Source organism: Cucurbita pepo, chromosome LG10 (assembly GCF_002806865.2).
Source record: "Cucurbita pepo subsp. pepo cultivar mu-cu-16 chromosome LG10, ASM280686v2, whole genome shotgun sequence".
In the NCBI taxonomy this organism is placed as follows: domain Eukaryota; kingdom Viridiplantae; phylum Streptophyta; class Magnoliopsida; order Cucurbitales; family Cucurbitaceae; genus Cucurbita; species Cucurbita pepo.
The window spans coordinates 8,082,527-8,108,957 of NC_036647.1; the positions used below are offsets into that span (position 1 = coordinate 8,082,527).

At 34.8% G+C, this 26,431-nt stretch overlaps 2 protein-coding genes across 2 annotated transcripts; one reads left to right on the top strand and one right to left on the bottom strand.

Moving 5' to 3' along the window:
- Positions 1 to 576: 576 nt before the first annotated feature.
- Positions 577 to 6,013, bottom strand: LOC111803404 (fatty acyl-CoA reductase 2). The gene is made up of 9 exons (XM_023687782.1): positions 5,613 to 6,013; positions 5,423 to 5,526; positions 4,652 to 4,860; positions 4,437 to 4,528; positions 3,360 to 3,525; positions 3,115 to 3,276; positions 2,941 to 3,022; positions 1,682 to 2,067; positions 577 to 965 (listed from the first exon to the last, which is right to left on the bottom strand). The coding sequence occupies exons 1-9, from the start codon at positions 5,962 to 5,964 to the stop codon at positions 800 to 802; spliced, it is 1,719 nt and encodes a 572-aa protein (XP_023543550.1). The 5' UTR covers positions 5,965 to 6,013; the 3' UTR covers positions 577 to 799.
- A 7,541-nt stretch (positions 6,014 to 13,554) lies between these two features.
- Positions 13,555 to 18,322, top strand: LOC111803406 (glucose-6-phosphate 1-dehydrogenase, cytoplasmic isoform). Its single transcript, XM_023687788.1, has 16 exons — positions 13,555 to 13,715; positions 14,233 to 14,411; positions 14,649 to 14,734; positions 15,018 to 15,084; positions 15,176 to 15,362; positions 15,452 to 15,609; positions 15,700 to 15,768; positions 15,938 to 15,996; positions 16,332 to 16,368; positions 16,530 to 16,601; positions 16,775 to 16,922; positions 17,042 to 17,137; positions 17,322 to 17,392; positions 17,664 to 17,779; positions 17,861 to 17,906; positions 17,985 to 18,322. The coding sequence occupies exons 2-16, from the start codon at positions 14,241 to 14,243 to the stop codon at positions 18,150 to 18,152; spliced, it is 1,551 nt and encodes a 516-aa protein (XP_023543556.1). The 5' UTR covers positions 13,555 to 13,715; positions 14,233 to 14,240; the 3' UTR covers positions 18,153 to 18,322.
- Positions 18,323 to 26,431: the final 8,109 nt, after the last annotated feature.

Consider the following 26,431-nt stretch of genomic DNA (forward strand, 5'->3'; position numbering starts at 1 on the left):
AACGCCCTCTTCTATTCATTTGTCCATTTTTATCCTTCAATTTTTACCATAAATTTGTCAAATTATAACGTTAAAACTTAAATAAACATTCTACAAATTATCAAAAGATATTTCAATTCATGCCACATTGACGAAGAATGAAGTTTCATGTTATAAATTTTGGGTGGTTTACCATTTAGATTTATTGTATTTCATTAATGTATTTTAGGACTTTTTATTGACATTATGTTACAATTACAAAATGTTAATTATGGTCATTAGATATGAATGTTACAACTCTTAGAATGTGTTTAATAGTTTTATTTTGAGGCTATATAAAGACATGTACGTTGTATTTGTAAGTGAACTTGGAAAATACAGTAAAATGAGCATTTGCGCTTTCTTTAGCTCACAACTAAGTTTCTTTGCAATTCGATATAGTTTAGGTTGCATGTAGAATCATTCAAGCTCGACATGATCAATCTTACTTGTGGAGTGATTCGAATCTCAAACAATGTTCTTGCCTTGAGGTATTCGATTAACAAGGTAATCCAAATCTTATTCCAGTTCGAATTTAAAAAAATGAATAATTAATCATGACGGTATAATTCAACTTTATAAAAACATTTATTAATTACAAGAAAGAGAAAGGGTCAACCTTGTTATGACCCCAAATTCTTGGAAGTTAATATATATAAAAATAAAAATAAAAAAAAATAAAAAAACCAAATAGGCATTATTATTATTACAAATTATTGATTTTTGTGGGCCAATTTGGGGGAATATTTAGGTACACATTATTAATTAATTAGTTAATTAATTAATTAATTCCTCTTTTGCCCTTCATGACATGCGTCCTTAGACCAGGAATATGGACATTTGTAATGTAATCCGTCCAATCAATGCTCGCCACGTCAAACCAAAACTCCCTCTTCTCTTCTTCGCTCATAAATTCCATCAACCCTTGAGCATTGCTGTTGTCAAACCTGTTCAAATTTATTTTAATTATTTAACTCTATTTTTTAATATTTATAATTAATTTTACTGAATAATTAACCATCCCTAAATTAATAATAATATCCGGAAAAACCCTTAAATTAAAATATAAAAAAAATTACTTCTAATTTTGAATGAAAAATTAATAATTTATTTCATTAATATCCTTAAATTAAAAAAAAAATGTAAATATGCCCCAAATTTCAAAATTATATACTCATCCTTTTTAAATTTAAAAAATATCAATAAAAACGTTATTTTTCGTTTATATGTAAACATAATATTAAAAAAAAATTACTCAAAATTTAAAAAAAAAAAATGATTTTTTTTACCATTAGTTTAATGATCTATGAAGCGTAGATTCTACAGTAATTTTTAACTTTTTTATTTTTTATTTTTTATAACAGTTAAATGAGTTGATGCTATTTTTTTTAAAAAATAATTTTTTAACTTTATCATTAAATTTTTTTAAAATTTAACTATACATTTGAAATGGCAAAAATATTAATTTTTTTTTAATTTAAAAAAATAAAAATTAGGAGGTATTTTTCGGGATTTTATGACATTTTTATTAATTTAGGGATTAATTTAAAAAAAATTGTAAATTTTTTTAAATTTTTTTCTAAAATGTAAAAATGTATTTAAAATTTTTGAGGTATTTTTTAAAGATAAAATTAGGGATTAATTTGGGGTTTGAAGAACATACCTTCCATTGAAGAAGGCATAAGGGTGATAAATATGAGCCAAGTATTTGAGTTGCTCCACCGTTTTTCTGCACATAGCTTCAAGCTTCTTAGACTTCTTCCGGTCGGCCGTCAACCCGCATCGCCGTGCGGCGTCCCTCCAGAGGTGGTCGGAGAATTCGTCGACGGAGTTGAAGAGCTTCATGGAGGGGACGCGGATCGGGGTTCCGTCGGCGTCGAGGCACGGCGAAGAGCTGTAGTGCTGGTGGATGAGCGCGGCGAGGCGGTTGAACACTAAGGGGTTCGCAACCGAGGAGGCGACGTGGTAGATGTTCATGCTTGGCCGTGGAGCTCCTCCGTGCCTCGCCATTGCCGCTAACGTCGCGTTCACCACCACATCTGCCGGCACCTATTTCCCCCAAATAAAACCCTAATTTATTTCCCTTTTCATTTTTTTAATAAAAATATTTATTTTTATATTACAAACATGTAAAATTACCTTTTTACCCCTGTATTTTCCTAAACTTTCATTTCAGTCTTTCAAATTTAAAATAAATTAATTTACCTATTTTTTTAAAACTTTATTTTATATTGCAAAAATGAAAAGTTACCCTTTGTCCCTATATTTTGAATAAACATTTTTACTTTTTCAAATTTGAAATAAATTAATTTACCAAAAAAAATAAAATAAATTTTTATATAGAAATTTATTTTATATTGTAAAAGTGAACAATTACCTTTTTACCCCTGTATTTTCCTAAACTTTCATTTAAGTCTTTCAAATTTAAAATAAATTAATTTACCTTTTTTTTTTTTACATTATAAAAATGAAAAATTACCTTTTTGTCCTTCCATTTTGACTAAACTCTTTAGTCTTTCGAATTTGAAATAAATTAATTTATAAAAAATGTTTTCTAATAAAAATTTATTTTATATTGTAAAAATAAGAAATTACGTTTTTACCCCTGTATTTTGATTAAACTTTCATTCGAGTCTCTAAATTTTCGAACTCAACATTTTTAGTTTTTCAGAAATAAAATAATTTACCCAAAAAAAATAATAAAAACTTATTTTGTATTATAAAATTGTAAAATTACCTTTTTATCCCTGTATTTTTTACTAAACTTTCATTCAGTTCTATGTTTGATAAATTGATTTATCCAAAAAAAATATATAAAAATTAATATAATTATTAGGGGTATATTGGACATTTCACCTCAATATTATTATTTTATATTAAAAAAATAAAATAGAGAGAAAATAAAATAAAATAAAAACTTACAACATCAATGACTCCATTAGGATCCACCAAGAACCCAGTGAGTTGCCCTTTTCCATAGTACAAAACTATAGGATCCATCATCCTGCCATTAATTAATTCATAACCATAACATATATAATAATATATGCTTTATAACCCTATAATTAAGAAAAATAAAAACGGTATAGAAATTACCGATTTCCCTCGATCCATCCCGGGAACGGGTCTTTGAAAGTGCTCTCGATGATGCTGGGTCTGATAATCGCAACAGGCACGTCCCCTCTAAGTTGGTCGATTACCATTTCGCCCATTGCCTTTGTAAATACGTACGTGTCTTGCCATCCGAATCGCTTGGCTCTGATTGGCATGGAGAAAATATTTATTTATTTATTTATTTATATAGAGGTAATAATTGATGAGAAATGGGATTGGGCTTTTACCTTTGAAGGCCCAAGTCTTTCATGGTTTGGGCCGTAACATTACCTTGAAAGGCCCGTTGGGTATCATGGGCCAACTTGATTTCAGTCTCAACATCCAAAGCCTCACTGTCTCCCTTACAAAATGGCCTTTCCATTATTTTGCCTTGCCTTTGTCCATTCACATAGGCTACATTTTACACTTCCCAAAATTACTCTTAATATCTTATTTTTTCAAATATTTTTTTTTACTAAATATTATATAATTAATTATATAATTGGGTGGATAAGCAAAAATTAATATTTTTCATTTTTGGAAGTTTAAAGTCTCGAAAAATAAAAAAATAAAAAAATAAACACGACACTTAAAATGGCAATCCATAAAAAAACACTGATCTACCGATCTGCTAAAATAAGGCGATACCTAAAAGAAATTACTGAATAGCTTAGTAAAATTGATATTTTACCCATAATTTTAGTTGAAACCCTACCTATTTTACTTTTGAAAAATATTGTTTAATTTTAAAAATACTTTTTTGACTTAAAAAAAAAATTAAATTAAAATTAAAAAAAAAATAATTTCGGTTAATTTTAGTTGGAAACCCAAAAAATATCGTTTTAATTTAAAAAAAATATTTCAAAAATACTTTTTAACAATACAAAATATTTAAAAAAAAATACGGCTTAATTTTAAAAAAATATTTCAAAAATACCCTTTTAAATTTTAAAAATATTTTAAAATACCCTTTAATTTTAGAAAATATTTTAAAAATACACTTTAATTTTAAAAATTATTTAAAAAATACCATTAAATTTTTAAAAAGACTTCAAAAAAAAATAATTTTAAACGTTTAAAAAAAGAAATTAAACAGTTTGGAGATGATCTACAAAGTGTAGACAGATTGTTTCTATGGTAAAAATCTTTTAAAACTTTTTTAAAATGAAGATTAAATATGTTAATACTACTTTAGAATTTCATAGGTATTTTTTAAACGTGATACAGACAGTAAACGTATTTTTTAATTCAAAGTTGAAAGTTATTAACGAAACTTTTTACCATCCAAGAGTATTTATTGAAACGGTTGAAAGTTAGTTAATTACCGGTTGAAACTTGCAAGAAGAGCTTAAGCTTAGAGCATTTCTTAGCAAATCCCATGAGGTTGGACGGTCCCTTGGTGTTAATATCGATGGCANTAATTTTATATTATTGAAAATAAAAATATAACCAATAAAGAAAAAGAAAATAAAAGATATTAAAATTAAATAAAAAAGTAATTTATAAAATAAAAAAAAGGATATATTTATAATTATTAAAAAAGATGGACCTTTCATCAAAAGTGGTGTTGGCAGCAGAGTTGATAATAACATCAACTTCATGGGAAATTAAATGAGAAAAGTCGACATGTAGTCCCACGTCTGGTTCACAGACATTCCCCACAACGGGAATCAACTTACTCATCATGAACGACTTGTAGTATTTGCCGTGAATTTGTCTTAGGCACTTGAAAAGCTCTGCATTTATAATCTGATCAAAATTTAAATTTTAATTAATTACAATTATTAATCCAATAATTTCCTCTAAATCAAATTTTCATTTTAAATGCCTTTCATATAATTTCTCTTCACACAATCAAAAATGTTTATTTATTTTTTTATTTATTTTAATTATTATTTTTTCAAGGTTTTTTTTTTTTTTTTGACAAAAGAAAAAAAAAAATTAGAATAATTTAAAAGAGAGCTTATTTATTTATTTATTAAGGAGTTTTCTAAAAAAATATTTTTGATAATCTAAAAATCCTTTTAAATTATTAATTTGTTTTATTTTGTTTAAAAAAAACATTTTTTTTTTTTTTACAAATTATTCCAAATAGTTTACTCCAAAAGAAGGATTTAAAAAATTAAAAAAATAAAAAAATACTTTAAAAATGTTAGTTAATTTAAAAATAGTGTTTTTATTTATTTATTTATTTATTAAGAAGTTTTCTAAAAAATATTTTTGATAATCTAAAAATGCTTTTTTTATTTAAATTTTTTTTGACAAATTATATTATTCAAATTAAAAGTAAAATAAAAAAATAAAAACATACATCTTTTTTTAGCCTCTCTGCTGCAGCTTCTTCATCTTTGGCCTTAATCAGAACATAAATTTTTCCCACATCGGGAGTTGTCCTCAACATCTTCTCTATAAGAACTGAAATATTTCAGATAATTCATTATTATTTATTCAATTTTTAATAATTTAATTGAAAAAAAAAAAAAAAAAAAAAAAAAAATTACCTTTGGCTAGAAATCCAGTGGAACCAGTAATGAAAAACACTTTCCCTCTAAGGAATTTCACAATTCCAATCCCTCCATCCTCATGCATATCATCAACCAATCCCCCATAAGGTGGACCCAAACCCTTCACACCAATCTCATCACTTTTACCCTTGGGTTGACCCAAAACAACGCTCTCCGCTGCCTCCATCACTGCACCGCGGTGCTCCGCTCGTACAACCACGGACGCCCTCTCGGTCGAGCCGGAGGGTTTCAGGGCTCCACTGCATGCAACTACACGGGTAGTCCTCGACGCGCAGAAAGACGGTCGGGGCGGTGCGGGGGAGAAGAGTCTGAGAGTGAAAGTTTCCATAAGGAGACGTGGGAAGGAGGAGAGGAATGAATGAGTCGAGAGGAGAGGAGAGGAGAGGAGAGGAGAGGAGAGGAGAGGAGAGGAGAGGAAATGGGCGTGGGTGGGGGAAAGAAAGGGGAGGTTTGGATGGGAAATGGGTTTGATTTTGTTAAAAGAGAGGGAAAGAGTGTGAGGGGGGAGAAAGGAGATGGAATTTAGGTAAGATTATGAAAAGAGTGTGGTTGCTTCTTTATAGGCATATCAACCAACAAAAGGCTCTCTTTTTGCCTAACACATTCATGCTAACCAAACACCTCAAATTCTGCCAATTTTTCTTTCATTTTTCCCTAAACAGTTACCCTTTTCTTCATGTCATCTACTTTATACCCTAATCAATTTCCTAATCAAAATATTCCTAAAACAAATTTTCAATTTAACCCTCTTAAATTTTATTAACCTAAAATTTAGACGTCTTTTTATTAATTAACCCAAAATTTAATTATTTTAAATCACAAATAAAGATGTGGAGACATATCCCTAGTAGATGGATTTTAAAATTTTTGAGGGGAAAGTCCGAAAAAGAAAGCCCAAAAAAAACAATATCTGCTAGCGGTGGGCTTGGGGCGTTACCAATGGTATCACACTAGGCGATGTGCTAGCGAGGAGGTTGGGGTCTGAAGGGGGGTGGACATGAGGCGGTGTGCCAATAAGGACGTTGTGTCCCAAATGGGGTAGATTGTGAGATCTCACATCAGTTGGAGAAAGGAACGGGGGACGAAGTAGTCTTTATAAGGGTGTGGAAATCTTTCCCTAATAGATACGTTAAGCCGGAAGGGAAAACTCCAAATAGATCACACATTAGTTGGAGAGGAAAGCTCCGAAGGGAACCCCGAAAAGGAAAGTTCCAAAGCAGACCATGACATGGCATTGAAAAGACAAATAAAAAATAACTACAAATCTAAGTGTTGTTTCGAAGTTTATTATAGGGGAGGGGGAGGTGTAGAGAACGAGATATAAAATTGTAAAGAACCACAACCCTTAAACGTAAAACTAACGCTTCAGGACAACCTTTCTCTGTGACCACACAGCTCCTTTACGAGCAATCCAGTAATTACTTGATGCATCTTTGACCTAGTAAGTTACCACAGGTTTTTGTTTGGGCTCTAGGACGTTTGGACCTAGGTTCTATAGCTATCTGGTTTTCTAAATAAACATTGAAGTTTCGACGGGTTCTCTTTCTTTTCACAAATCCTACGTAGTCTCAAACTTGTTTACCTTTCCTTAATTTGTTAAGATTTTATTTTTATTTCTATAAATGAAAAGATATTTTGTTATGTATTTATTCTCGCCGGGAAAGCTGCTTGATTTCTGACAATAAAGTTATTACCTTAATGGAAATGTTAGGAGACCCTTTATATTTCTATATTCAATCATTCTCATTCTTTGAAGAACAACTTTTGCTCTCCAAACTCGTTTCTGTGTCCGAGGGTGTCTGAAAGAACGGGAAAATCGAGAGTGTTAAAGAGGGAAAGCGTGTGGGTTGGTTCACTAATTTTCGGTGAGTTCTCGAAATCGATTAGCGTTGGTGTTTCAGAGTAAGAATTGAGTGGAAGTAAGCATCGACGTCGGGATTGCTACGTCGAAGAAAGTAGACTATCGGAACCGAAGGAGGAGGGTGCCAGTAGACTATCGGAACCGAAGGAGGAGGGTGCCAGTAGACTATCGGAACCGAAGGAGGAGGGTGCCACGTGACCGTCGTCGGAAGCGGAGTAGATTGTGTCGTCAGCGGCGGCGGCGCATCTTCGATTAGGGTTATCGAGGTCTTCCGGGTAAGGAAGACGAAGGATTCGGATCGGGCTACTTCGGTCTCTAGCCTAGCCCACAGATAAACGCGGGTCGCGCTCATTTTGGCCCAATACGAACCCAACAAACACGTGCATTCGTCTTCGCACGCGTATCCCGTGGCAGCTCGGCTCGGCTTGGCATGTTCAGCAGCTAGGCTTCGTCAATTCCCGCGGCTCGGCTTGGCGGCTTAATTCGTCAGCTCAGAGGCTCGACTTATCGGCTCGGTATCACTATAATATATCGATTCCAAGGTCAGTATGGTTCCTATTCGTCAAAGACAGATTGTGTTGGGGAGTTTATTTTGATAAATAGCATGAAATTTAGCTCGGGGTATGTTATGAATGGTTCCTAAAATTTTATGTGGTTATGATAGGATGTAACTAACCATTGGAATTAGCTTGTTGTGAGTGACTTCGGCTAAGGCCAACGAGCTAAGTGACCTTACTATTGGAGTTAACTTACTAAGTCTTGCATAATGGTGCGTGCCCTGTGGCCCCTGCATGCACCATATTTATTGGGATGACTATATGATGTATGAATTATGTGACTGTTTACGCTATGAAAAGCTATGAATTATGCTGACGGTTGATTGTTTACGCTATAAAAAGTTATGGATGATGTTGACTGTTGATTGTTTATGCTATGAAAAGATGGTTGATCTGCTAGTATTATATGTCATGAAAAATGATGATCGATGCCATGGATACGTAGTATTATCGAGTCATGTCATGAGATGATTATGCAACTAAAATGTATTTTCATGTTATGTAATATGTCATGTAATGTAAGTCATGTGAGATGTCATGTAATGTAAGAAACGTATATGTCATGTTAGCAATGTTTATGTAATGCCATGTTAGATAAGTTAAGGGACCTTATGCATTTATGTATGCACTTGCATCGGGATAATTCCCCTTTATGTTACGAAAGACTAAATTACGATATTTATGTTTGTCATGATATCACGCGGGCCTTTTTCTATTCTGTGGTGTTCGACGACGTGTAACACGTTGTGCCCGACCAAGCTAGGCCCAGGGGGTATGTATATGAGCCCACCTGGTGGGTCCATGTACGCGTACATAGACCGTGTGTGAAGGAGAGTACCACACATCCAACCCTACCCGGAATAGAAAAGCGCCCAAAGCCATGTAAAGTTTATGAAAAGTTAGGTCCCGCTCATATGTTGCATGTGTTTGCATTTTTAACCCCAACGGTGGGGTGACTTACTGAGTATTTTCTAAAATACTCAAGCCACGTGTTACCTACATATTTCAGGTAAAGGCAAGACGCCAATGTACGGTTGACAGTAGATTTGTTTTGAATTCAGTTACGAAAGGTTTTATTTTCAGAGATACGTTTGTTTTGAACTTTTGGACCTTTATGAAAGACTTTGTTGTGTTTTCCAAGGTTATTTATGATGAGCTCCTCCTTAATGAATTATGTATGCATGAGTGACGTCACTAATTAGGTTAAGAAAATTAGGGGCGTTACATTCACCCACTTTGTCCCAACATACTAACGACTTGCATCATTTTTTATACAAAGCCTCGATCAATGTGGTGTCAATTGCTTGAAAACTATTACTATAGGTGAATTCCACGAGATGCACTTGAAATCTCAATTTCTTGTGAAATCCAACATGCAAGCACGTAATAATTCAGACGTTCAATCGATTCATCTATTCGTGGGTGAAAATTAGTGTTAAAATATAACCGAGTGTCCAATACTTTTTGCATACTACACTATAAATTGGACGTAAAATGTGAGTCTTGATATGACGCTATTGATGTTGACACTCCATGCAATCTAACAACATCTTTCATATATAGTTGTGACGAATGGTCTATAGTGTAGGTATCCTTCCCTAACAAGAAGCGTGTGAACTTAGTAAGTTTGTTAATGGTCATCCATATCACCGTATTTCTTTTCAGAGTTCTTCGTAGACTCACGATTAAGTTCATATCGTCATTTGCCTCAATGATTGGATCTATTGGTAAACCAAACACTTGTTCACTGACTCTGTTATGTATTTCTTTATTCGAAGATTCAATTTAGGAAAGTTACAGAAAGTTTAGGGCAGAAGTGAATTAAAAGACATGATAGTACTTCATGGTCATGTCGAACTTCAAATGGTTACTTGTTCCAATGTGTTCGTGCATTTTTTTCATGGGCTTTCCAAACTTGGGTTTACTTGATCGGTTCCCGTGAATTGACCATGTCATCATCGTCTACCTTCAGATGATGGTGTGGCTTGTTCACAACTAGTTTTTAGGCTTTGAAATTGGTGTTCTATAGGACGATACAACGACCGTCTCTCCAAGGATTCTTCACTAAAAATGTAGTCCTATATACCACGGAGCTCTAGGATCGATTTTTTTAGTCATATGGTGTAGTGTATACTAAGTTATAACTCGGGGAAAGAGGCCACCTCACGCGAAAAATTTCAAATTTTTTGAGTTTGACTTCCCCTTGATCCAACCATTCTAGAGCTTATCTCGGCTCGATTTCTTCACCAAAATTATCTCGGCTCGAATTTTTGAGTCAAAGCTCCCAGATTTTTTGTATTAAACTTACTAGAAAGTCAACACTTTGGGTAGGACGTTTCGAACCCTTTCAACTTTTGCTTTCTTCTTCAAAGTTGCTCCAAAAATGTTTTAAAGTAATTTTCATATATATCAGGTATGTCATGCATGGAGTGACGACTTTATTTTAATAGAAAAACCTATGTTCATTATAAATATCAAAGGAGCTTTCGTAATCATTAGTAAAAATCCCGAACATTAAAATAAGCTCCAACTTTGTGGACCCCGACGTTTTCTGTGATTTAGTCATGCTACCTACTTCTCGCTTCCTAAGAATGAACTATCCCACAGACCTACACAAATAATTCCAGTATTCTTTGTCTTAAATCACATGTATCCAGGAAAATTCCTAAGAGATCATCCCAAATGAATTGTTTCAAGTAAAGCACGCTTAACAATCCCACCGAAAAGGAAGGTGGATCTTGTTAGTATAGGTAGTAACTTTTTTAGTCATCTTATTCTCAATATTGCTCTCATTCAGCTGTGATATCAGTTTATTCATGTATCCCTCTTTTACTCGGGTATCATATCGACGTTGCCTTTCCTTTATCCTCCATGCTTCAAACTTGGGCTAGAACATGTATCTTTCAATGGATGGGTCACGTAAGAAGTCGTGATTCGACCCACGAAAATATGTTAAAAATGTTACGATACTCAAATCTCATGGTCCGAAAACGTAATTTTTCCCATTTTTAGTACAAACACATATGAACGGAAGGACTAGAAGCTCTAACTTCTTAAACGTTTGAGTATTTGACAATGTACACATTAATAACATTTACTCGAAAATCTTTATCCTAACGAAAAATCAACCTTACATAATAAATTAAAATTTAATTAATTGAAATTATTTTAATATTTTGACTTAATAAAAATAAATAACTAAAACATATTATCTCATACATATATGGTATTTATTTATTTGTCTAATACTTTCACATTCTCAGTATTTCTAATACATATATGGTATTTATTCAAATTTTGTTATTGGAGCATAATAATATTAATGGTATTAAAAAAAATTCTTTTAAAATTAAATGGGTCCACAGAGAATAAAATAATATATCATTTAATGACGTGCTAATCAGTGTACTTAGTTTTTTTAATTAACAAAAGATTAAAAAAAAATTTTAGCTCTCGTGATCGAGTCACGTGTTCAATATGACTATCTTGTTACGACTTCACTCCAGTCACTAGTTCAGTGTACTTTGTTACGATTACCTTACCCTTAAGGTAATAACATTGGGAATGGCCATGTATTTTGTTTGGTCTATCAAAAAAAAAATTAAAAATTTTATAAATTTATTAAAAACAAATTTAGTTTTTTTTCAATTATATATATATATATATATATATATTTTTTTTTTTTTAATTTAAAATTTTATAAATTTATTAAAAACAAATTTAGTTTTTTTTCAATTATATATATATATATATTTTTTTGGGCAATCCCATTTTGCACGTGACTCACGTGCGAAAAAAGTTTGATTCGCTGCTCCCAAAACCACAGTATATTCGTTTTCTCGTACCAGGTTAGTCGATCGATGGTCCACGTAGGATTTGATCCACCATATCTGACACGTGGATACGTTTTCTGATCTCGTGATCTCCAGATTGGCAATTTCGAGATTTTCTCTCTTTTTTTTTTTAATAAATAATTTAAGAGTTGTTGGGAAGCAGCCAAATTAATACTTTAAAATATTTATTTTTTTTATTACATAAATCTTTTTGTTGACGTGACTCAATAGTTTTTTATGTTAATTTTAAAATATACTTCAAATTAAATTTTAAAATATTTAATTTACTTTAACGATTGAATGGATTAAACATGTCAATACGTTCGTACAAAAGGTGTTAATATAACTTTGTAGCCCGACTAATCCGGACTACTCAATCAAAATTATAAAAGTTGAGCTCGGTTAGATTTTTATTTACGGTTTGGATTGAGTTTAATTTTTGGAAAACTGTAAAAGAGAGGTGCTACTCTAATACCATTTGTAACGACTCATACCCAAGATTCGGATCATGATTCAAAATTCGGATTCAGCACCTAATGGTCCCCTAATGGTCCCGACATTCTCTTGCATCCCCTGCGACATGGTCACGTTACCTATTTCTTAAGAGTGGAGATTATCTCCATAGACAAACACGGATCCTTTCAGCGTACTTTGTCCTCACTCACATGCATTCGAGGAAAATTTCTAAAAAGCCACTCGAGATAGAATTGGTATAAGTAAAACACACTTAAATATAAAGTTCCTATGATTAAGTTATTGAAAAGGGAGATGCACCTTGTTAGTATAGTATAGGTTCATTCAGGTATCGCTTCTTTATTCAGATGTCACATCGAGTCCACTTCTTTATTCAGATGTCACATCGAGTCCACTTTCTTTATTGAAAAGGGATCGGTTTGATTGCAAGTTGATTGCCACATGACACAATCTGGTTGGACCAATTAAATATCATTTGATACACATGTCGAGTTGACTTATTTGTGTCATTATATACAAATGGCGCAACCTAATTAGATTAATTTGTCATCGAACGGTCAAGATGCAACCACATAAATGTGACATGATCTAATTAGATTAACTTATGTCTTAAGGTATACATAATTCGAATATACGTATTAATAGATATATTAGGTATAAAATTAGAATTTATTTTAATAGAACCCTAACATCTATTTAATTTCGAGTAATTTATGAACTTTAAATAAATAAATAAATTAGAAATGTATTAAAAATAAAATTAAAAGTTCAGGTCTGCTAATACTATCTCAATTGGTATTAGACCTCTTGGGTATCTCAATTGGTATTAGACCTCTTGGGTATCTCAATTGGTATTAGACCTTCTGAGCCGGAGGCAAAGTCATTAGAGCTTATACTCAAAATGGACAATATTATACAATTTTAAAGAATATGTTCATCCTTATACAAATTTGAAGAGTCGTGTTCTATCACTCATGAACCAACACTACTATAGACTCTTAATCATTATACCATTTTGAAGAGTCGTATTCATCAGGGAGGAACCAAGCTATCATTTATGGAGAGCAGTGTTCATGATTTTGGAGTGGATAATGTGAAATTAAGAAACAACTGAGGTGGCTAAAAAGATAATAATACCAAAATGCGGGGGTAGGTTGTTGTAAAATCAAAACCAAAATGATTATTTTCTTTCCGCGTCTAGAACGGCGGCTAGGAGTGGCTGAATGCCATTTGCCGACGACGAAAGTGTTTGGTGGGGGACACAGCGGTTTTAAATCTCCCAGAATCTCTAAAATCTCCATTCCATTCCATTCGACGCCAATTCCAAGAAAGGAGACGGACAGAAGAGCCTTAGGTTTGTGTTCTCTCTGTTTTTCTTCCGCCGTTTCTGCTGCTTTAACACCATTATCATTGATTTAGGTTTTAATTTTGTGAGGTTTGATTCTTTTTTTTGTTCAATCTTTTGAAATTGAATTTGTTCGATAATTTTGCTGAAAGAACTTGATGTTCTGATCATTACTGATTTTGTTCGATAGTTTTGCTGTTGGCTCGGTTTGATTTTCGTTCCCTCGGAGAATCAGATCCGCGAACTAGTGTGGATTCCTTATAATCTCTCTCTCTCTCTCTCTCTCTCTCTTTTGTTCTCTTTTGTTGACTTTAACGGAATAGTTTTACATTGATTTGTTTCTCTTTTACATTCTTTTTTTCCTCTCATATGTTCTTTCTGTTTTGGATTAAGCTGTTAGATATTGCGCTGTTGGTGAAGTAAAAGATTCCGCCAAGGCTGCCTTTAGTTGAATCTTGTAGTGAAAATTGAGTTTGTGATTATTTCATTTTTGTAACTCTGTTTCTTTGAACTATGTGTTCTGTAGCTTAAGAGATGGATTCTGGATCGTGGCACATTGAGAAAAGATCTACACTCCGAAATGACTCTTTTACAGGAGAGGAGAATGTGCAGGAAACTGGCTGTCTTTCCATCATTGTCCTTGGAGCATCTGGAGATCTTGCTAAAAAGAAGACTTTTCCAGCTCTCTTCCACCTTTTTGCCCAGGTTTATTGATTTATTTGGGATTTTCCTTTCATATTGAAGGGTAGAATTGCTTAATTTAGGTGTTTGGTTGTTTGGTTGTTCTGAAGGTTTTTGAGAGAGCATCTGGCAACCTTAATGAATTTGAGGGACATGTTTTGTTCTTAGCTACTAGATAGTCTTCTCTTTGCAATCATTTCTCTGTTGATTTATTCAATTCAACTGCTGAGTATTTTTCTTTTAATCAATGGTTACTCTTAGGGATTCCTACAATCAAATGAAGTTCACATTTTTGGTTATGCGAGGTCAAAAATTTCTGATGATGATCTAAGAAACCGCATACGTGGGTGAGATATGGAACCTTCTCTATCTTTACTCTTAATGTCGTTTTTTATTTGATTGAGTCAACTTACTGGAATCATTGATTTTTTCATGAAATCAACCGCCGTGTATTGGCTTCATAATCAATCATTTGTGCACTGGGCATCTATGTATTTTACTTCGAGTGTCATTCAGAATTCTATTTCTGCATTGATACTTCAGTGTATTATGCTCCATTGATACCTCTTATATAATCTCTGTCGACGGTTTCCATTGTTAGGGATTGCTCAATATGAATAATGATTGCAGGTATCTTGTCCAAGGAAAAACTTCTGATGCCGTGCAGTTAGAAGAAGTATCCAAGTTTCTGAAGTTGGTTAGTTTTACTCGATTTATGCATTGTTGCGTTAGTATCGTAATATACTCACTAGAATTACGCAGTTAAATAAATGCAATAAACTTTGCAGATCAAATATGTTAGTGGTGCGTATGATTCTGCGGAGGGCTTTCAGAAGTTGGATAAGGAAATCTCAGAGCATGAGGTTTCCAGAAATAGTGTGGAGGGAACATCTCGCAGGCTGTTCTATTTTGCACTTCCTCCTTCGGTATATCCGTCTGTCTGCAAGATGATCAAGCATTATTGCATGAATAAGTGTAAGCTTTAAGTGCAGATTATTTTCTTGTGGTTGGCGTTCGTTTATATCTGGATATTGATTATCAAAGGCTGTTTAATCCACATTTAGCTGATCTTGGTGGATGGACCCGGATTGTCGTGGAGAAACCTTTTGGGAAGGACTTAGCATCTGCTGAGAAGTTAAGTTCCCAGATTGGAGAATTATTTGACGAACCACAAATTTACCGTATCGATCACTATCTGGGGAAGGAATTGGTTCAAAATCTGGTAATATTGATGTAACTAAGATATTATTTGTTGTCTCTGACTTTTAAAACGACAGTCTTATGTATGTTCTTGCATGATATGAATTCTCAGTTGGTACTTCGTTTCGCAAACCGCTTTTTCTTGCCCCTTTGGAACCGTGACAACATTGATAATGTACAGGTGAGAATTCATGGTTCATTACTTTATGTGAACATCTGCAAAACTCTTGTAATAAATTCAAGGCTGTTGAAGTACAATTGATATGAAAGTTCTAGCTTGGTTGAACTTTTTAAAAGTTGTGTACTAATGCTTGTTTTTTCTTCCCCCCTTTCATTTTGTTCCCTTGTAGATCGTGTTCAGGGAGGATTTTGGTACCGAGGGGCGTGGTGGATATTTTGATGAATATGGGTATGATCTTCGACTTACTTTTGATCATATGAATATCTCTATTTTAAACTTTTATCCATTTTTTCTCGCATTGTAAAACACGTTTACAAAATTAAAAAGTAGTCCTTTAGGCTTAAAATACTTATTCTAAAGCCATTTCTAAACACACCCTCAATTCAAGATCACTTATGATTGTGTAGAAAAATCGCTTTTAAAAGTGTAGAACCAAATATTACAATGATTATATGAAAATCAATTTTAATAGATCACTATAAACGTATCATATTTGCTAAAATCACTCCCAAACATGTGCTTATTAATCTAAACAAGTCACCAACTCGAGTTCTATTTTGCAGGATTATTCGCGATATCATTCAAAATCATCTATTACAGGTGAGAAGTTGTTCTTGACTCAATATTTTTGGTTCCTAGAGAACTTCAAAGTTTTTAAATGTTCCTAATATTTGTAGGCTACAAATTTTAACTTTGACTTAACTATCTACTATTTTTGCACTTCTAAAAGTTCTTAATTTTTTTTTTGGCTGCCTTCTCAGGTTCTTTGTTTGGTTGCTATGGAAAAACCTATTTCCCTCAAACCCGAGCACATCCGAGATGAGAAAGTAAAGGTAGGAACTCAAACCGAAAGAAATCTTATTGTATATTTAACCCGCATTTATGATGTAAATAAAATATTGTAAAATGTATATGTATATTTAATTCTCAAGTTCCTCAAGAGTGCTGTTGAATTTGGGTCTCCTCTTTCTACTCTCTCATGTCGCCACGGGCTTTTTTCGGACAGGTTCTTCAGTCAGTGCTGCCAATTAAGGATGAAGAAGTAGTTCTTGGGCAATATGAAGGTTACAGGGATGATCCTACTGTTCCTGATCATTCAAACACACCAACCTTTGCTACTATGGTGTTAAGGATTCATAATGAAAGATGGGAAGGTAAGAGAATACTCTTCAAAGCTAAGTTACATAGTTTTCAGGTGGGCTTTTTTATGAATATTTAGCCTCTGGATTCTATGAATTAACTGTGTCGTTCTTTCGTATGTATTCGTTTTCAGGTGTCCCTTTTATAATGAAGGCAGGAAAAGCATTGAGCTCAAGAAAAGCGGAAATTCGAGTTCAGTTCAAGGATGTTCCTGGTGACATTTTCAGATGTAAGGCCTCCAATCTAAAGTGTCATTCGCAATCTATATCGTATCAGTTCTTCTCACTGGTATATGCGTTATTGGCTCGGTGCTTGATGTTTTGTCGCAAATGTGTAGAATTATTAAAATACATCATCGAGATCGAGCATGCTTTTGTTTAGTTGCTCGAAATTGATCAATGTTCATGATGCAGGTAAAAAACAAGGGAGGAACGAGTTTGTGATTCGCTTGCAACCTTCCGAGGCTATGTACATGAAGCTTACGGTATGAAAAAAAATTCGTATAAGCTAACGTCACACCATTAGACATTTATGTTCATAATGCTTGAAAAGAGTATCTAATAGAGATATATATTGTTTGGTGACTGATTGACACTAGTTCTATTTGTGGCTTAACTTCTGAAAATTGCCAATGTTCATGACTCCCTTTCAGAGCTCGATATCTCGACTCTCTTGATTGAAAACACTTAACGAGGCAACCCGGTTCGGTTCATGAGTTCTATTATCACTCATCTTCTTTGCTGTGGACTTTGCAGGTCAAGAAACCTGGACTGGAAATGTCAACTGTACAGAGTGAATTAGACTTGTCATATCGCCAACGTTATCAGGGCGTTACAATTCCAGAGGCATACGAGCGTCTCATCCTCGACACGTAAGACCTATCCTTTATCTTCTGTAGCATTCACGTCGTTTACATGGTAACATTCATTAACGACATTAAACACTCTCGCAGAATAAGGGGCGATCAGCAGCATTTCGTCCGTCGAGATGAGCTGAAGGTAACGTTTCAACACTAACGAATCACGAATCTTCTAATTCTTGTCAACTTCATGCTCACAAACAGTTTTCTTGTCCAGGCCGCCTGGGAGATCTTCACGCCATTGCTGCACAGAATCGACAACGGTGAGGTGAAGTCGCTTCCTTACAAACCCGGGAGCCGAGGTCCAGCCAAGGCTGACGAGCTACTGGAAAAAGCTGGTTATGTTCAAACCCATGGCTACATTTGGATCCCTCCCACCTTGTAGAAAAAGTTATTTGATTTCCATTTCCGCTGTACTTGATGTTAAAGCCTGATCTGCAGCTTTTATGAGTTTGCTACTTATCTTGGATCAAAATAAGGATTTTAGTGTGGCGTGTATAAAAGAATACTAAAGCTTTGCACCCAGAGGTAATAATCATAATTCTCTTTCCATATGCCCCTTTACTTATTATTATTACATTATGACACGTGTTAGTGTCACAATTCCACTTTGTCGGGACTCGTAACAAGTGTAATTATTTACAATTAAGAGTTTATTGGACACTTTTTATGATTCCATTATAAATGTTAGACGAACACGATTCTCTGCAATGATATGATATTGTCCACTTTGAACATAAGCTCTCATGGCTTTTGGGCTTCTTCAAAAGGCCTCATATTAATGGGGNTTTTTTTTTTTTTTTTTTTTTTTTTTTTTTTTTTTTTTTTTTTTTTTTTTTTTATAAACCCATGATCATTCCCTAAATTAGCCGATGTGGAACTTTTATCATTCAACACCTCCCCTCGAACAAAGCACACCATGTTAGACGAACACGACTCTCCGCAATGATATGATATCGTCCACTTTGAGCATAAGCCCTCATGGCTTTGCTTTGAGCTTCTTTGCTATGATATTGTTCACTTTGAGCATAAGCTCTCGTGGCTTTGCTTTGAGCTTTCCCAAAAGCTCTCATGGCTTTGCTTCGAGCTTCCCAAAAAGCCTCATATCAATGGAGAGTATATTTTGATTATAAACCCTCTACTTTGTGTTGGTTTTATGTCCTAAAACTCATAGTTTGTAAACAAAGATATATTCTATTTTCAATAAAGTTATTATTGTTGTTTATTCAGAAAAAATTGTTATTGAATAAAGTGAACTTTACGATCATTAATCTAAATCCAATAAACTAAGAACACTCTGGCTATAGTATGACTACTTGAACTATATGTAGAGACATAAGAGTGGATCAAGTTCAAGTATATAGTCAAAATGATCTATAGTATAAGGATAAGGCTGAGTACCTTATTCTGGGGACACTATGGATGCGGCCCACTTTTGTATATGATATAAACAATGCGATCACTAAATTGTGCATGTGGAGACATGTGAGTGGGGGCGTCCTATGCAATGAGTATTGCATAAGATCGGACCATGAAGAAAACCACTCTCACTTTATAAAGTCGTTTACTGTTGAGACTGATTTTCTTTTCATTCGATAACCTAGGTAACTCGGTTTTAATCCTGAGCTAACCATGAACTCCTGTTTATTCGGAATTATCCTTAGATTTGCATGGGTGAGAGTGGCTCTAGTTCGCCGACTCAACAGGCCTCCCATTTCAGGGGTAAGACTGGGTGAATGGCTGGGGACGTGGGGTGCAAGACGGAATTCACTCCTACCCACTTTTAGGGATAGAAGAAAGGTAGTTCCCTTAAGCACTGACTCCAGGTCTTGAACAAGGGGCCCCACCCTCTCATTGGCCTGAGAGGGATTCGGTTTACTGGTTGGACCACAAACCAATTGTTTATTAGAGGATCAGTGAGACATAAGGAACAAGAAGTAACTTCAGGGGTAAAACGGTAAATTGACCCAGCTCTAGTTACGAACAACCTGTGAAGGATCGACTTACTAATCATGGTTATATCAGATGGACAGAAATATATCTATAGTGAGGGGAGTGCAACTACTAGGCTATAGTGGAGTGTCCTAGTAGTTAACGAATGTTGGTTAACCAGGTTAATGAGTTTAATCGGTTAATCTTGAATCGTTGGAGCCCATGATCTATAGGTCCATTAGGTCCCTCTGCTAGCTCATATCGGACTAAACCATAGAACAGTGTGACGAGTGAGTTCGAAGTGTTCGAATTCAAATTAGGGAATATGCGTTACATATATACGATATATTTAACCGCAATTTTATTTTATTTACGAAATAAACGAAAAGAGAGAATCTGAGATATTTAAATAAGATTTAAATATCTTAATCAATTATGTGTCGGAATTGACTGGGATTGGCATTTGAATTAATATTAAATATTAATTAAATAGTTTAATTAATTATTTAATGTTACTTTAATTTGAAATTCATTATTCAAATTAATTGTTGAATTAAAATGAAGAAAGTCAAAATGTTGACTTTCATCTAATTAAAATGAAGAAAGTCAAAATGTTGACTTTCATCTAATGGAAAAATCATGTTAGTGGAATTTTGAGGTGTCAAAATTTGGTTTAACCAAACTTGCATGTTTGCCAAATAAACCCCACAAGTTTGAGTGGAATTTTGAGTGTCAAAATTTGGTTAACTCAAACATGCATGCTTGCCACATAATCTCAAACATTTGAGTGGAATTTTAAGTGTCAAGATTTGGTGATCTCAAGTTTGCATGAACATGCAAACTTGACTCTTTAAATAGAGTGATCATGATACTTGGAAGGGATTCTTCATCTTGATGAAAAACCTCTCACAAGCACTCTCTTTCACGTATACAAAATCCCTCCCAAGTTTAGTCACTCACCGGATTCCACAATCCCGTTCTAAGGCCGGAGAATAGTGGAGAAGACACTAGTGGTGGTTCGAAATCGGTTCGTGAGGCAAAAGGAGTTTGAACTACAAAAGGTTAGTATTTAAACTCATTAAGTTTTAATACTTATGAACATGCTAGTCATTTACAATAATTGATGTTCTAAAAGTGCCTAAGATCCAAATTGCTTCCGCATGTGTTATATTAACACCATCAATTGGTATCAGAGCAAGTTTTAGGCACTTTATTTACATTAATTTGATCATGGTGGGTACCATTTCATGCATGAAATTTGTGGTTGCTAAAGTGGATGGTTTTGGTTTTGGCATTTTTTTTTTATGCTTCCATTTGATACAATTATTGTAATAAGCCTAAGGTGTATGGGCTTTAATAAATGAAGAAAGGTCTGTAATTTTTATAAAGTCATTAGAGTCCACTTTAGGTTGTAATTGATCGAAAATGGAAGAGATAAGCAAGCTGAACCGAAGAGGATGGAAGAGGCGGTTCGGGTGTTTTTTCTGTCGTTGGGGACCGATTGAACGTTTTTAAGGGTTGGTTGGTCCAGTTCGTGATCGTCGGGAGCGGCTCAAGTTATTTTTAGTTATTAATGTAATAATTTAGTTAATTGCTTGCTTTAAAATGCCAAAACCAACCCACTTTAGTGTGTTTAATTAATTATGCATTATGAATGTATGTTTTAATTAAATAGTAAATGTATATGCATAAAGTATGTCATATAGATTTAAAATCCCACCATAGGCTAAGCATGTTTCATGCATTCCAAGTATGTTATAAGTGTTATAATGTATAGTATGCATGTCTTAGGGTTCCATGAGTGATAGATATAAATTGTTATATTATTGCATGGAATGGATGATTATATAAATTGTTATATAAAGCATGTTATAGGTTATTTTCAACGTCATAAAATGAGGTAGACGTTAAAATCTATAATAAAGATAACAGCATGCTCACTAAGGGTTAAGAACCGAGCACGATCAATTTTAACAGTTAAAAGGGGTCGATGTCTTATAAAATTGCGGTTACGAGAAAGCTCACCTGGCACGATCTTGTCTAAGGCTGAAGGTACTTAAGTTGACGGTTTACGGAACACCTACTACCTGGAGATCGGACCAGTACTTGAGCTTAGTTAGCCGAGTTTTATGAGCATGCTTAAGTGATTTAAGATTTAGAAAAATCACCTAGACTTAAGTTATATTTAATTAGCCGGAATATACTTAAGTAATGAGTATACCCAACCATATAAAATACTTAGTGGGAGGAAAAAGGTGTATAAGATACATCGTTTTCTCTTCACGCTCTCTGTAAAATTCACACAGTGAGATTCATGCTCGGCCTCGTGTCGCCCTGGGAGCGTCCTCCATTCGGAAGGTATTTGCATGAGTCAATAACAAGGGGAATTGAGAAAGTATTTATAGTAAGTGGGAGAAGGAAGTCAACACGTCCTATGGTCTCCACCACTAGGTTGCACCGTGAGATTCCCATGTTCCGCCTGCATGTTGCCCTAGAGCAACTACCCATTCGGAGGGTCGTAACATGGGAGTCGGAACAACGCAAACTCCAGAAATGGATAGGATTTCTTAGGTCCATTCCCAACTTTGGCCTTTTCATTCGATAGCGTTGTTGGGGCCGATTTCTGAGGTCTGAAATTGGTGGGTCACACTTGCGAAGAATTACTAAGAGTTAGTATATTCTTGACCAAAATAGCGATAACTAAAACACTATAGGAACAAGAGTTATTCTGGGATTAGTGTTTAAGTCAAGAATGTCTTGGTTTAGTGAATGAGTGATTGACTGCCCCTCGGTAGCAGTTGCTCTAACTCACTAAAGTATCGTTGCAAATTAATAATGATTTGGGTACATTATTACATTTGCTAAAACTGATTGGATTAAACAGGATTAAGTCAAAATCACTAATAGAATTTTCTTTATATCACAGCATGACAAACTCAATAGTACAATTACTCGCTTCTGAGAAATTAAACGGCGACAACTACACAACTTGGAAATCAAACCTAAACACAATACTGGTCATTGATGATTTAAAGTTTGTTTTAACTGAGGAGTGTCCTCCAAACCCAAACTCAAATGCAAACCGAACAGCTCGGGATGCATATGACAGATGGATAAAGGCAAATGACAAAGCCCGAGTGTACATTCTAGCCAGCATATCTGATGTTTTGGCTAAGAAACACGATGTTATGGGTACTGCTAAAGAGATTATGGAATCTCTAAAAGGGATGTTTGGACAACCGTCCTTCTCCCTTAGACATGAAGCCATAAAATACATTTACAACTGCCGTATGAAAGAAGGGACCTCAGTTAGAGAACATGTCCTGGACATGATGGTCCATTTCAATGTGGCAGAAGAAAATGAAGCTGTCATTGATGAGAAGAGTCAAGTCAGTTTTATCATGATGTCTCTTCCGAAGAGCTTCTTCCAGTTCCGCACCAATGTGGTTATGAACAAAATAGAATATAACTTGACTGCTCTTCTCAATGAGCTACAGACTTATCAGTCCCTCTTAACAAACAAGGGACAAACAGGAGAAGCAAATGTTGCTATCTCCAAGAAATTACTACGAGGATCGTCCTCCAAAAATAAGTCTGGACCTTCAACTTCTAAAAGTGTTTTGATGAAGAAGAAGGGAAAAGGGAAAAATAAGATTCCTACTAACCGCAAGAACAAGGTTCAAAAAGTAGATAAAGGAAAATGTTTCCATTGCAACGAAAACGGGCACTGGAAGAGAAACTGCCCAAAATACCTTGCAGAGAAGAAAGCCGAAAAGACACAACAAGGTAAATATGATTTACTCGTTGTAGAAATGTGTTTAGTAGAGTATGACAACTCAACTTGGATACTAGATTCAGGGGCGACTAATCATATTTGTTCTTTTTACCAGGAAACTAGCTCCTGGAGAATGCTTGCGGACGGCGAGATAACACTCAGGGTTGGAACAGGAGAGGTTGTCTCAGCAAGATCAGTAGGAAATTTAAAGTTGTTTTTTGGAGATAGATTCATTATATTAGATAATGTACTTTTTGTTCCTGGAATGAAAAGAAATCTAATATCCATCTCTTGTTTATTAGAACAGTTGTATAAAGTATCTTTTGAAATCAATGAAGTGTTCATTTGCAAAAGAGGTATTCATATTTGTTCTGCAAAACTAGAAAACAACTTATATATGTTAAAACCGAGCAAAACAAAAGCTATTTTAAATATTGAGATGTTTAAAACAGCTGAAACTCAAAATAAGCGACAAAAGATTTCTCCTAATACCTATCTTTGGCACTTAAGACTAGGCCACATTAATCTCAATAGGATTGAGAGATTGGTTAAAAGAGGACTTCTAAATAAGTTAGAAGACAATTCTTTACCTCCATGTGAGTCTTGTCTTGAGGGTAAAATGACTAAACGATCATTTTGCGAAAAAGGCTATAGAGCCAAAGAAACCTTAGAACTCGTGCATACAGATCTCTGTGGTCCAATGAATGTCAAAGCACGAGGAGGGTATGAATATTTCATCAGTTTTATTGATGATTATTCAAGGTATGGCTATCTTTACCTAATGCATCACAAGTCGGAAGCTCTTGAAAAATTCAGAGAGTATAAGACTGAGGTTGAGAATCTATTAGGTAAAACTATTAAAACACTTCGATCAGATCGAGGAGGAGAGTACATGGATTTAAGATTTCAGGACTATATGATAGAACATGGAATAAGGTCTCAACTCTCAGCCCCTGGTGTGCCTCAACAAAATGGTGTATCAGAAAGGAGAAATAGAACTCTATTGGACATGGTTCGGTCCATGATGAGTTTCGCTCAATTACCCGATCCGTTTTGGGGATATGCAGTGGAGACTGCTACATACATTTTGAACATGGTTCCTACTAAGAGTGTTTCAGAAACACCTTATGAGTTATGGAAAGGGCGTAAAGGTAGTTTACGTCACTTCAGAATTTGGGGATGTCCAGCACATGTGTTGTTGCAAAATCCCAAGAAATTAGAACGTCGTTCAAAATTATGTCTATTCGTAGGATACCCCAAAGAGACGAAAGGTGGTTTGTTTTATGATCCTCAAGAAAATAGAGTGTTTGTATCAACGAACGCTACATTCTTAGAGGAAGATCACGTAAGAAATCATCAACCTCGTAGCAAACTAGTATTAAGTGAGATTTCTAAAGAAGTTACTGATAAAACAACAAGAGTTGTTGATCAAGCTGGTCGTTCAACCAGAGTTGTTGATGGAGCTGACACTTCTGGTCAATCACATCCTTCTCAAAAGTTGAGAATGCCTCGACGTAGTGGGAGGGTTATAACTCAACCCGATCGTTACTTGGGTTTGATAGAAACTCAAGTCATCATACCTGATGATGGCGTTGAGGATCCATTGTCCTATAAACAGGCAATGAATGATGTTGATAGAGATCAGTGGATTAAAGCCATGAATCTTGAAATGGAGTCAATGTACTTCAATTCAGTCTGGGAACTTGTAGATCAACCAGATGGGGTAAAACCTATTGGTTGCAAATGGATCTATAAGAGAAAACGAGACCAAACCGGTAAGGTACAGACCTTTAAAGCAAGACTAGTAGCAAAGGGTTATACCCAAAGAGAGGGGGTGGACTATGAAGAAACCTTCTCACCTGTTGCTATGCTTAAATCAATTAGAATACTCTTGTCTATTGCCACATTTTATGATTATGAAATTTGGCAAATGGATGTTAAGACAGCTTTTCTAAACGGCGATCTTGAAGAGAGTATCTATATGGCTCAACCAGAGGGGTTCATTGAACAGGATCACGAGCAAAGGGTTTGCAAGCTTAAAAGATCCATTTATGGGTTGAAGCAAGCATCTCGATCCTGGAACATAAAGTTTGATACTGCGATCAAATCTTATGGCTTTAAACAGAATGTTGACGAACCTTGTGTTTATAAAAGGATAGTCAACTCTACAGTAGCTTTCCTGGTGTTGTACGTTGACGATATCCTACTAATTGGAAATGATGTGGGAATTCTGACTGACATTAAGCATTGGCTGGCGACACAATTCCAAATGAAAGATTTGGGAGAGGCTCAGTTTGTTCTTGGAATCCAAATTGTTCGAAATCGCAAGAACAAAACACTAGCTTTGTCTCAAGCATCGTACATCGACAAAATGTTGATTCGATATAAGATGCAGGACTCCAAGAAAGGATTATTACCTTTCAGGCATGGAGTTCATTTGTCGAAGGAACAAAGTCCTAAGACACCTCAAGAAGTTGAGGATATGAAACACATTCCCTATGCATCAGCGGTCGGTAGTCTGATGTATGCTATGCTATGTACCCGACCCGACATATGCTATGCTGTGGGAATTGTCAGCAGATATCAGTCCAATCCGGGACGTACTCATTGGACTGCCGTTAAGAATATCCTCAAGTATCTTAGGAGAACGAGGGACTATATGCTAATGTACGGTGCTAAGGATCTGATCCTTACAGGGTACACTGACTCAGATTTTCAGACCGATGTAGATACAAGGAAATCGACATCAGGATCTGTCTTCACTCTGAACGGAGGAGCAGTAATATGGAGAAGCATAAAGCAAGGTTGCATTGCTGATTCCACCATGGAGGCTGAGTATGTTGCTGCTTGTGAAGCAGCGAAAGAATCTGTATGGCTTAGGAAGTTCTTAACTGATTTGGAAGTCGTTCCAAATATGCATCTTCCCGTCACTCTTTATTGTGATAACAGTGGAGCAG